This window comes from Pieris napi, chromosome 11, assembly GCF_905475465.1.
Source record: "Pieris napi chromosome 11, ilPieNapi1.2, whole genome shotgun sequence".
NCBI classification, from domain to species: domain Eukaryota; kingdom Metazoa; phylum Arthropoda; class Insecta; order Lepidoptera; family Pieridae; genus Pieris; species Pieris napi.
In genome coordinates, this window is record NC_062244.1 from 7,302,355 (window position 1) to 7,315,678 (window position 13,324).

The 13,324-nt window shown below is 32.7% G+C and overlaps 2 protein-coding genes and 1 long non-coding RNA gene across 4 annotated transcripts; 2 read left to right on the plus strand and 1 right to left on the minus strand.

Moving 5' to 3' along the window:
• Window positions 1–3,359: 3,359 nt before the first annotated feature.
• Window positions 3,360–6,114, minus strand: LOC125053489 (succinate--CoA ligase [ADP/GDP-forming] subunit alpha, mitochondrial). 2 transcript variants are annotated; one of them, XM_047654838.1, is made up of 6 exons: window positions 6,051–6,114; window positions 5,563–5,924; window positions 5,187–5,381; window positions 4,453–4,632; window positions 4,198–4,203; window positions 3,360–3,936 (listed from the first exon to the last, which is right to left on the minus strand). In XM_047654838.1, exons 1-6 carry the CDS (start codon window positions 6,097–6,099, stop codon window positions 3,721–3,723), a joined length of 1,008 nt encoding a protein of 335 aa, XP_047510794.1. In that variant the 5' UTR covers window positions 6,100–6,114; the 3' UTR covers window positions 3,360–3,720. The 2 variants fall into 2 exon arrangements, with proteins under 2 accessions (XP_047510794.1, XP_047510795.1); XM_047654839.1 differs by lacking the exon at window positions 4,198–4,203.
• A 1,682-nt stretch (window positions 6,115–7,796) lies between these two features.
• LOC125053492 lies at window positions 7,797–8,304 on the plus strand. The gene is made up of 2 exons (XR_007117585.1): window positions 7,797–8,021; window positions 8,100–8,304. It is a non-coding gene; the product is annotated as an uncharacterized LOC125053492 (long non-coding RNA).
• An 872-nt stretch (window positions 8,305–9,176) lies between these two features.
• On the plus strand, window positions 9,177–12,774 carry LOC125053488 (mannose-1-phosphate guanyltransferase beta). Its single transcript, XM_047654837.1, has 6 exons — window positions 9,177–9,572; window positions 9,663–9,905; window positions 10,095–10,224; window positions 10,653–10,814; window positions 11,511–11,675; window positions 12,036–12,774. Exons 1-6 carry the CDS (start codon window positions 9,399–9,401, stop codon window positions 12,269–12,271), a joined length of 1,110 nt encoding a protein of 369 aa, XP_047510793.1. The 5' UTR covers window positions 9,177–9,398; the 3' UTR covers window positions 12,272–12,774.
• Window positions 12,775–13,324: the final 550 nt, after the last annotated feature.

The following is a 13,324-nucleotide window of genomic DNA, read 5'->3' on the forward strand; positions in this document are numbered from 1 at the left end:
ACACATACACAGACTACGTCTAGAGCACACAGGAAACGACTGTTTTTACTATTCTGTGCTATATTCTCATTTCTCACATCGCCGTCATTTTTTTGCCACAGATCTATAAAATATTATCTATACCCTTAGATAAATTACTCATATATGTGAGCACTACGTTGCTGACGGTAATACAAATATACTAAATATTTATAGTATATTTGTATTACCGTCTATATAAGGTAAAAGAGAGGTCTCTTTTTACTTAAAGAGTGCTCAATAAAAAGTAAAAGTTCAATGTTAATACTTGAAGTGAAATGTTTTACTGTGCAGCGGGAGAGTTGTAATTGGGAGAATTCAGTAGGAAAAATAACATCATAAGCAATAATGAAATAATTTATAACAAAGCAAACAAGATTTCTACAAGACTTCGCAATAGTAACAGCATCAAAAAATAAATAACAACCGTTACTAAGGTCATATTATATATGAAACAGGTTAAAATACGTTATATTTTATTTTAAAACCTCTCGTTGCAGACCTATTTTTAATGATGAACTGTCTTAGCCCAGGCACTGACTTTGTGCTCCTGTGAAACTCGGGATTTTGAGCAAGTTTTAATGCAGCTTCCATTATCTATCCGTAAATTGAGCAAATCTCTTCGTAAAAAAACCCCGAACAGTTTAGTTAGCCACACCGAGTCCCTGGATTCTTCACTAGCAGCCACATGTGCTGTGCATATGCTATATCGTGGCTAAGTCTTCCTTTAACTAAGCCAGGATATAGCTCCTTCAGCATACATGCATCGTCGTATGGCATGGTCGCATGTCATCACTGTAACATTCAAATATTCCTATTTTGACATTTCTTTTATAACAAAAGCGAATGTCTGGTGTATACTGTAAATACCTTAAAGTCCTCTTAACCTTTAAGCTATCTGTATCTGTTGACTTTTCCAAGCTTCTAGAAGCTACACTTACAGCATAAGCTATATCCGGTCTTTTGCCAACCATGAGATATGCCAGAGCACCAACTACTGTAATTTTGAAGTATCGCGTTGTACAGCATTATGTGCAACTTTTTCTTTGTTTATGGTCGTGAAAATTAGTATACAATTTACACTCTTTTATGCCGAAGCGTTTAAGTATCATTTTTAAATAAGATGACTGTCTAATAACAATAGCAACTTCACCGGTTTCAATCTCAAAACAAGGTAATAAGAAGCTGGTTTAACCGGCATTTAAAACTCATCTTAAATTTCATCAAGAAATTCGTCAAAGAGTTCTTGGCTTGATGTTACAATAAGATCCTTATCCACGTAAGAAGCGACAATATTTTTTTTTCATCTATCTCTCGTCTAAACAAAATGGGATGAGCCTCACTTACTTGGAAATCACGATCCTTAAATAAATCTAAAATTCTTTTATTCCAACACCTGCCCATTTCAATCTATAAAGACTCTTTTTTTTTGTTTAACTGGATGCGAAATACCTACTAACATGGTATGGCTTTTTAATTTATTGGAAAATTTACCAAAATCAAATTGAACCTGTCTATAGCCTTAATACCTCTATAGCCGTCTATCATTTGCTATACTTATTCGTCATAAACACCATCCTCTCTAGATTCAAACAATTCTTCACTTTCATGATCATTATGTTCAACTTCCATTTCCACGACTTCAATCTCATCCGATTTTACATTATATTTATTTGAAACAATCTATAACTACATATCATCAATATCATATCCGATAAGTAAACACTTTTAAGGGCCGCAAACGTTAGAGTGAATTCTTTCACCTGGAGACGTTGCCATCTCTCTAACTCCAAATTTTATATTATGCTACTTTTCAAATATATATCCTTCATACAGGTCACCCGCATCTTTTGTCTTCAAATTCAGCTCTCTCTGTAAGATAATTCTAAGATGCCGTTTATCTTGGTGGCAAACCTTTCATAAATCTGTTATCTGCAGTGTGTCAAATGTATTTACGGCCACTGTGTGCGGTTTAATAGCACTACACTCAAGCTGCTATATCTCACCAAATCTCTGACTTTTTCCTATTTACACAGCCTTTCCACTAATAATCATGGAATACGAATTTACTGTTGATTTGAAATACTTTTTGTATCTCTATGTTGAATAGCAAGTATATAAACGGACAGTATTACATTCCTTACTATTTATTACAAGTGACATTCAATCTCCTAAGTGTCCAACTTACTACAAAAGTAGCATTTGCAACTCCTAGTGTTTACTTTTTTGTCTCACTAGACGTCACCTTATTCGCTGTTTCTTTTACGTCTTATCCATAGCTTCCAAAGCTTATCCAATTCCATTTTCTAGGCTTCCTTCCATGGGCGTTCTTTAGCTCTTTCTCATGAGCACGTAACTATCCAGTGAAATTCTTAACAATTTTTATTTAGACAATCCAACTGTATCTTAATTTAAAATATTCCTCAGGCAGTGTATCAAACATTTTGTACACTAAAGAAAGTTCCGGTAGTACCGCGGTCATGCGGTATTGCCATGGTATCCGATTTGGAAGTGTAAATTATACTTAACTCCATTTTATTTAACTCACAGTCATCAACTGGGCCTATAGGCCATAACTTCTTGAAGTGGGAATGATTTTACTGGGCACTATGCGAGTTGTACATTTGAGGAATTCATAAAAATTAAAATACTTTTAATAAAAGATAATTCCGTTAACTCATTATTGTATTGTAAAGTAAAATTACGTTGTACCTTAGTAACGGTTATTTATTTTTTGATTCAGTTACTCTTGCGAAAACTTGTAGAAATCTCTTGCTTGAAATATTGTTATAAGAAAAATATTTATCCATTGCCAAAATAAAATATCGAAAATGAAGATCTCCTGAAAGCTAAGTTAGAAGTTGAAAGAAAAAATATATTACTTTAATTAACATAACCCAATAATTATTGACAAAAAATAAATCAGTCAGAATTGCTCTCTTTTAACTAATGTTAATTTCTTATGTTCGGTGCTATAAAAAGACATAGGTAGGCAAATTGTTAGAAAAGGTGGAAATAAAGTGAGTTATTTTTATAAGGGGGTATAAAATATAAATGCGTATCGTTGTTACGCCCGGTAAAAAAAAATAAAACCCGTTCAAAACTGATGTTTTAAGTATATAAATATAATTAGCATTTTCAATGGTAAACATTAACAAATTGTGTTATTAAGACTTAAAGAATTAAGTTTAATGACTTATTTACCTAAATAACTATTACCTAACAGTCTTAAGTACTTTGACCAATATTATTAATTTAAATGGTGATTGAATCAAATCATCACAGTATTTTAAAAGGTTTAAGGATATAATTATGTTAATAAGTTCAATTAAATCCATGTATATTTATGTAGTTTTTATTTCATACTTAAATCTTCAAACATTTGAGGTAATAGGTATGAGAGTACAATACTTATTTAGCATTTAAACATCGAAAGCTTTACAAAAACCAAATTATATCAAAAAGTGGCAGCTTAGCTAAGTATATATATAAGAAATATCAATTGGACAAGACTTACTCATTAGTATGATTCATTACTGTTATGAATTATACAGTGTTGACTAAAAGTATGTGCAATTATTATGATTTTTCCTATAGGATATATTTAAAACATTTACTAATTAAACAACAACAGGGAATAAATAAATATGGTATAATTACTAAAATTCTATACAAAGTAAAATAATGTCACTGCATGATTCTTTAAACAAGTTCCAATCGCTTCATTTCTTTTAACAACTCGGCACCCATTTTCGCAGGAGAGCGGGTGACGATAACATTTGCTTTCTCTAAAGCTTTAATTTTGTCCATGGCACCTCCCTTGCCACCTGATATGATTGCCCCAGCGTGACCCATGCGTCTACCAGGAGGTGCTGTCAAACCAGCAATGAATGATACCACCGGCTTAGCCTTTTGACCCTGAATAAATTCACACAGTTAATAATTTAATATTAAGTTAAAATTATACAGCACACATTTCTACCAACACTAAAATCCATCATATTCAAGACTACTAATAATGTTGATAATTTTTCTAATGAGTTTCTAAAATATAATTGAATAGTATGGAATAAAATGATTTAAGTCATGTAACTCTAAAATGCAATACTTTTAATATTGAATGTAATGCTTGACATGTTATAAAAACAAAAGTAACCTTGTTGCAGTTTCTTTCTTTACCTTGGTCTGTCAAAACAAAAAATAACAACTTATAAAATCTATTAAAGACCACAAATACCAAACCTAACAAAAAATGTATATAAAAGAAAATATATTCTGATATGAAAAGATTTCTTATGATGTTTCAAAATGTTGTTTTTAAATCAGCAGGAATCCTTAATATTTAATACAATACTTGCATTCTTTACATTTATATGTCAAGTTTGTATTCTCGAATGAAGAGTAGTTCTACGCAACATGTTTACAAATACTTACGGTGTTGTTCTGGATAAGATATTCCGATGCTAACTCTTCTGCATTACCACCAATCTCTCCAATAAGAATGATTCCCTTGGTGTTAGGATCAGCAAGAAACACTTCTAAGCAATCAATGAAGTCTGTTCCATTGAAAGGATCACCACCAATACCAACACATAGTGTTTGGCCCAAGCCAGTCTGAAATAAAGATTTGATTATACTAGGTTTAGTGGCTCCGAAAAGATTTAGGCTAACTAGTTATCTAGTGTTACTCCAGTATCTTTACATTTAGTGCTGCGACTACTGTAATGAATGCGGTGATTTGGGTTTGAGTATGTAGTTCAAGTTTGCTAGTCTAAGATTAATAACAAAATATGTATAAGCCATTTCCCAGATAGCATATATGCATATATTTCTCAAGTTTTTACCTTTAATGAGTCATTTTGTGCCTACTAAACTGAATGATTATAAATTAATAATATGTTTTGTTTCCCTAACCCAACTTTGGCTTGCTTTTATTTTATAAAACAGACTGACATAATCTATTTCAAAGTCACATTTTATGTAATAATGTTAAATATTACCATAATTTATTTATTTGATTATCATATAATACTTCTCAAGATCAAGGCTGTTGCATTGTAAATAGTATTGTCATTGTATATACTTTTGAGAGTATTTGTTCAATCTGTTACTATTAATTTGTTATGTTAAACATTACATTTACATTTTTTTTAAATAGTTTTTCTTACTATTGTTGTCTGATGTACAGCCTCATAGGTAAGTGTACCAGATCGGGAAACAACTCCGATACATCCAGACTTATGCACAGCTGCTGGCATGATGCCAATCTTGCACTTCTCAGGTGCTATTATACCAGGACAGTTAGGGCCTACCAGCCTGGTCTTGTTCTGTCGGAGTAGGGCATGCTTCACACGTACCATATCCTATAATTTACAAAAAAAACACTTCTGATTAAATTAACAAATCCAGTACAACAAACTTCTGTCAACCATGAACTGATTCAGTGACAAGGGCTCAATTAAGATTTTTAGTATTGAGTCAAAAATTCTTGGAGATTCCAGTTAAAATAATGCAGCAATTACATTAATAAGACAAATAGATTACATGTTGAGGTACTCCTTCAGTGATGCACACAACCAAAGGAACTTCAGCTTCAATTGATTCCATAATGGCTCCAGCTGCAGCTGGAGGTGGTACATAGATGACAGATGCTTGGGCACCAGTTTTCTCTTTTGCCTCTTTCACAGTTGCAAAGACTGGTTTACCCAGATGTTCTGTTCCAGCTTTTTTTGGTGATACACCACCAACAACATTAGTTCCATAATCAAGTGCCTGTTGACTATGGAATGTTCCTTGTTTGCCAGTAAAACCCTGCACTATGACTTTAGTTTCTTTTGTGAGTATTAAGTTTTTTCTAGTCTCAGTATACTGAGACTGAAATCTGACATTTCCAAGCATAAAACCATCTGAAAAACATTGTTTTAGTTTGTAATTATTAGTTAACTATTATAAAACTTATCTGATGTACAAAAAAAAAGTATACTTATATCACATAGTAACTTCTCATTAGTAGCAAAAAATAAAATATATACGACTTTCCAATAGCACACATAGATTATGAAGTTTACAGTTATTAAACATAAACGTTATATAAGCCCTTGTATGAAGTTTATATTGACCGTATGAAGTTAACAGTCTTGTAAGATAAACACTATATAAGCCCTTGTATGAAGTTTTATATCAACCTTATGAAGTTTTCAGTTTTTAAAGATAAACACTACATAAGGCCTTGTAAGAAGTTTTATACTGACCATATGAAGTTTACAGTTTTTAAAGATAAACCCTTCTATCATGTTATATTATATCAACCAAGGAAACATCTGCCATTACTCGAGCCAAAATATGCTAGGATTAAAAATAAATGAACACCAAGAAAGATAAGGTATATTTATCAAAGGTTGAAGTGCAGTATATATTTACATCAAAATACATCTTATCAGTAACCACATTTGTCAGTTAAAATATGCTAAAAAAATCAACATAATTTTTATTTTTACCAAACGTATATACGTAACATTGACCATGAAGTAAATTTATGAATATAGGTACGAGACAGCCAATTAGTTATAGAGATGAATATTTTACAATACAGTACAGATACTCATGTTTTATACTATATTTTATGGGTTGGGTGTTAAATACCACCTCACGTTTTTGACGATACTAATTATCTAGGAGTGTCCGGGGGACCTTCATTGGAACACCTCCAAGTGAGTTTTGCTCCGGAAACGCGTCTTAATATTTTTATAAAAAATTTAAAGTTTTGTGTAATGTATTAAAATTTGTAAACAATCCGCCATTTTCTACTTTTCTATTGGTTATAAGTGATGTGACGTTCACTTAAAAAAATCGTGTTTTTAATTTATCGATTGTTAATAATCGTTTTATTTATCGATTATTTCCTCATTTTTGAAATTTAAAGTTATAGAATAATCAACATTGAAATTAACCTAATTTCGTGTTGATAGATTATAGGGTTCCGAAATTTTTTGAAATTATCGATACCTACTCGTCTGTATATTCTAATTAGTACTTGTATTTCATTGTTTGCAACTTTCTATATTATTTAATTTCTACTAGAATAAAGTGTTTACTTTAATATCCAAAAAGTACCCAAAACCGAATCAGAGCACCCCACTATCCACGTGGTCTTGTCTGTCTTACCCCTAGAGTGTATATAAATAATCGGAGGCGCGGAGGAAGAGCAGCCCCCACCCGCTGTAACAAAGCACAGGCATTATGAAAGCTGTAGCGGCTGAGGCTGGTCGCCGAAGGCGACCAAAAAGCCGAGGTTGCGGAGGCTTGAATAAAATGCCTGTGCTTTGGTACGCAAGGGTGGAGGGGCTGCATTTCCCGTAGCGCCGGAGCTGTCCACAAAAACAAATATTATTTAGATTGGTTAGGTTAGAGTTAGTATATGAATATTTGGTCGCCGAAGGCGACCAGGACGCCGAGAAGCCGAGGCTTGAATAAACAATTACTATTTAGATCGGAGCTGTCCACAAAAAAAAATATTATTTAGATTGGTTAGGTTAGAGTTAGTATATGAATATTTGGTCGCCGAGAAGCCGAGGCTTGAATAAACAATTACTATTTAGATCGGAGCTGTCCACAAAAACAAATATTATTTAGATTGGTTAGGTTAGAGTTAGTATATGAATATTTGGTCGCCGAAGGCGACCAGGACGCCGAGAAGCCGAGGCTTGAATAAACAATTACTATTTAGATCGGAGCTGTCCACAAAAACAAATATTATTTAGATTGGTTAGGTTAGAGTTAGTATATGAATATTTGGTCGCCGAATTTTCAATTATTTTTAATATTAAAATCGAATACAAAAATCGATTTTCACTTTAAAAAAAATCGATTATTTTTCACATCCCTATTAATTTTATAAACTTAATCGGCCATTTTGAATGTGGTTTATGCTAGACTAGCGGTAATTAGTTTTACAGTGCAAAGTTTACTTTATAAATCAGTTTCTTTTTTATTTTCACGTGAAAGTGCGTTATTTTATTTGCATTTTTTGAAACTTGGCTTTACATACATAATCAACACTGATTTCTCGCAATCATTTTCAGATTTATAGTGATGGCGTCTACAAGTTTTACTCGTGAAAATGATTTTGAGGACGATGGGTCCGTTGTGAATCGTGACTTGAATAGTGAGGAAGTGATCACATTTTCCGGAGCAAAACTCACTTGGAGGTGTTCCAATGAAGGTCCTCCGAGACTCCTAAATAATTAGTATCGTCAAAAAAGTGCGATGGTATTCAAAACTGTTACCGAATCCGGAACGGGACAGCCATTATTTTATGTGAAGAAAAGATATATTTTTAAAATTTTAACTACTGACACTGACAACCACAGCCATTACGTAATGACGTGATTTAGCATTAGACAAGAATAATATTTTTTGAGTATAGACTACAGAAATGGGTCTAACTCTAGACAGTTGTCAAGCAAGAGAATAGATAATATTATATATTGCACATATCACATAGAAAGCAGGTGGAAAGATAATTCATATGAATAGAAAGATGATTAAAATTATCACAAATCAATTATCACCTCCTAAACGAGTTGAAAAACCAATAACCCTGTATAATATTTTTTTTTTCAATCACTATCGTAAAATGTTACAAACAAATTAGAAAAAAGAAGCTATATGAAAAATTAAACACGCCACTTCGACAAGGCTAAACATCATCCCAACCCGTTGTTATGTAAAACTAAAAGCATCAGCTATTATCCCTTCCCGACAAAAAAAAGGCTCGTAGGAGGCCCCGACACACACTAACGGATCCGGACGATCCAATTACCGTAGCTAACAATATATTAAAAGCCGCCCGCGCGGCCAATAATAATAATCAAAATCAGATTAGAGTAAACAAACCGCCTTCACCGGCGAAGGCGAGGACCTTTACTTCGTACTTCGCTCACTCCAGTGAGCTTCCGTCCTGCCCTTCAGGCGATTGACCACCCCGTGACGGCCCAAGCCAAGGGTCCGAGTCTCACAGGAGACGCCTTTACGCTCGTCAAAACAGCCCGAGTTGGGCTGTAGCCTGTAAGCGAGATTCCTTTCAAAAAAAAAATTGATAGTGTCAATTGACAATTCACAAGTCACAACTGTCATTAATCAGTTCTTTTTTTTGATCTTGTGTGGTGAAGAGTATTCTATATTTATTAATAATATAATATATATTACATATATATATACAATAATATAGTGGTCTTTGTTGTGAGTGTACGTTGAGCGTTTTTATTGGTTTATTTATTGTTTTCAATAAGTTTAGTTCTAAAGTCTAAACTGAAAAGCCACGTATATTCTGATAATAACTAAACTGTTTAGAGTTTTTTTCGTAATTTACAAAAGTAGAAATGTGTGGTTCTGATAAGAAATTAGATGAAATTCGTGCGCTTATCCTTGTCGGCGGTTATGGAACACGTTTAAGACCCCTAACATTAAGTAGACCGAAGCCATTAGTAGAGTTTGCTAATAAACCAATACTTATGCACCAAATTGAAGCACTTGTTGATGCTGGAGTAACTGAGGTAATCGATTATCACTATAAAGACACCTCATAAAGGTAATGATGTTTTTGAATACATAAGTACAGTTTAAATCAATATTACACATTTCAGGTAATATTAGCTGTCTCATATAGGGCTGAGGACATGGAGAAGGAATTGACTGAGCAAGTTTCAAAGCTTGGTGTTTCGTTAACATTCTCACATGAGACAGAACCTTTAGGTACTGCTGGACCACTGGCTTTAGCCAGGGAACTATTAAATAAAAGTACAGAACCCTTCTTTGTCCTGAACTCTGATGTTATATGTGAATTCCCTTTTAAAGAACTTGCAAAATTCCACAGAAATCATGGCAAGGTGTGTTTAATTTTTTTATTATTAGAAGAAATAATGTACTACAGTTATTTACAGATCTATGTCTATTTGTAGTGCAGTTAATAAAGCCTGGTTAAATTCAAATTTTTTTGTTAGCTTATTGTTTAACATTAACTCATAACGTGTTTTGCTTTAATTAAGTTTTCTCATGTGGTTTAATATAATTTTCAGGAAGGTACAATAGCAGTTACCAAAGTTGAAGAGCCTTCCAAATATGGTGTTGTTCTTTACAAGGAAAATGGAGAGATTGAAAGTTTTGTTGAAAAGCCACAAGAATTTATTTCTAATAAAATTAATTCAGGTATGAACCAGATTTGAAATATTGATTTTAATAACGACCAGAAACTCTTAAAATGTAACAAGTAGAGTGGAGTAGTTACTATTTATAGTGCTTGTAGTTGGAAATTGATTGTTATGTTACAGTTTTTGAATGAACATTCATTTTTGTATATTTGATTATATAAAATAAGTTTATATCAATAAATGTATTATCAATTTAATAAATCAACACTTCAATTAATATTTTAGGTAGTTATTTTTACAGTTGAAAAACTAATTCCTATTTATTACAAATTTTTATTATATACCACAATAAATACCTATTAATAAATGAAGGGCCTGTAACTTATTTAAGTGTGTTATTTAATATTTTATATCCCACCTCTTTCTATTATTCCAGTTTAAAATATGATACATTTAATAAAAATATGTGTTTAAATTTCGTTTTAGGTATTTACATATTGAATCCATCAGTTCTAAGTAGAATAGAGTTACGTCCAACCTCAATTGAAAAAGAAGTTTTTCCATTCATGGCCCAGGATGGTCAACTCTATGCTATGGAACTGCAAGGGTTTTGGATGGATGTAGGACAACCGAAAGACTTCCTTACAGGTATAATGTAAACATTTCTACATAAAGATGTTTTTAGTAAAAATCTAGAGTAAGGCAAGGCCGGGTTCCCACTATATCGGACCGGAAGATCTGCCGAATTCCGGACACCGGACAGAGTGTTCACATAACACCAATTCCAACAAGAAAATCGGACAGTCAAGTACTCACCTCACTTGAATTTGGACCTGTGCACACAATAGACGAAATTGCTGTGTTGGGTGGTATCTTAATTGAAGGCAAAATAAAACAAAACATTTGGTACATGCTATTTTACGGGAAAGATTTTCACTTGGAACATTTGAATCATTAATGGGTGAACTTAAAAGTGACAAATTAAAGTTCTTTAATTATTAACCACATATGATGATTTACTAGGACGACTTTCAATAGTCGTAGATTACGAGATACAAGTTTCAGGGAACGCATTTGCCCAGAACACGGGCACGGGTGGGGTGAGAGGAGCACGGGCCGGTTGGGCTAGTGGCTGTACAATTTATATAAAGCTATTCACATTATCCCGAGTCCGGCATTTTTACAGAGCGTTTTGTCACTATGAAGTGCACAGTATTATTGTAATATTCCTCGTTTTACCTAGCTTGTCGATGCTGACATTGTGGAAATGTGTTATCAATTATTAATTTAACAATTACACAAAATAAATTTTGTATAGTTTTAAATGTTATATTTATGTTTTAGGAATGTGCCTCTATCTAAACAGTCTCAGACAAAAGAATTCAAGTAAACTACACAATGGTGTTGAAGTGGTTGGTAATGTTTTGGTTGATCCCACGGCAACTATAGGCAAAGGTTGTCGCATAGGACCCAATGTTACCATAGGCCCTGACGTCGTTATTGAAGATGGTAAATATAAATTTATTAATAACTAAACATAACATGAACCTAAATATATTGTCTGACACAAGGCCAAAAGATATAATAGCTATTTTATATTATGCTATTAACTATAATTTTCTATTACTATAGACATAATTAATGTAAACATTATTGAGACAGTCAGCCGGAAAATTGTATCCAATACCAAGCCGGTCTCGGCGACAGGTCTTCATATCATACGAATTTAAGTCATTAGTTTTAAAACAACTCATGGAAAATGAAAATTCCAAATTACTATTTAAAAGATTTGAAACCCCCTAGCCCCTCGATAAGTTTGTATGATGGAATACTTATAGAATGTTAATATGATTATTTTTTATTTTCTAGGGGCGTGTATAAAACGCACGACAATATTACGTGGTGCATGTGTAAGGCAGCATGCTTGGCTTGATGGGTGTATTATAGGTTGGCGGTCAGTTGTGGGTCGTTGGGTCAGAATGGAGAATTGCACAGTGCTTGGTGAAGATGTAATAGTCAAAGATGAACTCTATGTCAATGGAGGTCAAGTACTTCCACACAAGTCTATAGCCTTATCTGTGCCTGAACCACAGATTATTATGTAAAGACTGATGTACATATTTTTATGCAAACTATGACTTCTTTGAAATTATATTATTCCAGATTTAAAAACTAATTGAATGCTGTCCGAATGTAAAATGTTTTATTCTAATTTTTTGTTAACAATTTTATATATTTTTATGGCTTAATTTTATATCTCTGATATTTTTTTCTATTTCTAAAAATGAACTATATTTAAAAATTTCAAAGACAACTATTGAAAATTATTTTGTGTAATAAACCATTACTTTTGTCAGACTGATTAATTATTAATGATTTCATCATTTACAGTGCCAGCTACAGAAATAAGTACATATTTAAGTAAATTAAAATATTGAATTTTTATTAGCTAAAAACTGCAATATTAGTTTTTTAACATTCCAAAAATTATTTTTGTATATAAACTCTTTAGTTATTTTAGAGACCTATTCTATAGAATATGTTGTAGTATGATTATTGCAATTATTAATTTTTATTAGTTTTTAAATAAATGTCATTTGTATTATAAGTGTTGGGTTTTTTATTTTTGGTAAATCATTGGGGTAATTTTTATATGAAGTATTTGAACCCATAGCGTTTTCCTTACACATAAAGTAATAATAATAATTCACAGCCTATGGGTCTTGCCCTTAGACTGCATCTGTTTCTTTGATCATTATTATTTCATAGAGTAAGTCTGCCTGAAACATACCGTCGATTCTTGCATTTGACATGCCGGTTTCACGATGTTTTCCTTCACCGTACGACCGAGTGGTGAATGCGCATAAAGACATACCATTTCTGCACAGCAGGGGAGCTAACCTACGACCTTAGGGATGAAGTCGCACTGCCAAGCCACTAGGCCAACAATGATTTTTGTTTTATTCCACTATATCGGAAGTAAGTTTTCTAATTCCAGGATTCGGTATTACGAATAAACAACCTAAAACTAAATGTTTCATTTTGTTTTGCAGTATGCTAACAAAGGAGTTTGAAATTCGAATTTTCCGGTAAAATTAAATTTCTTACTGTTCAATTATTAGTCCATTAAAATGTTACATTTAAAACCCAACCCGAAC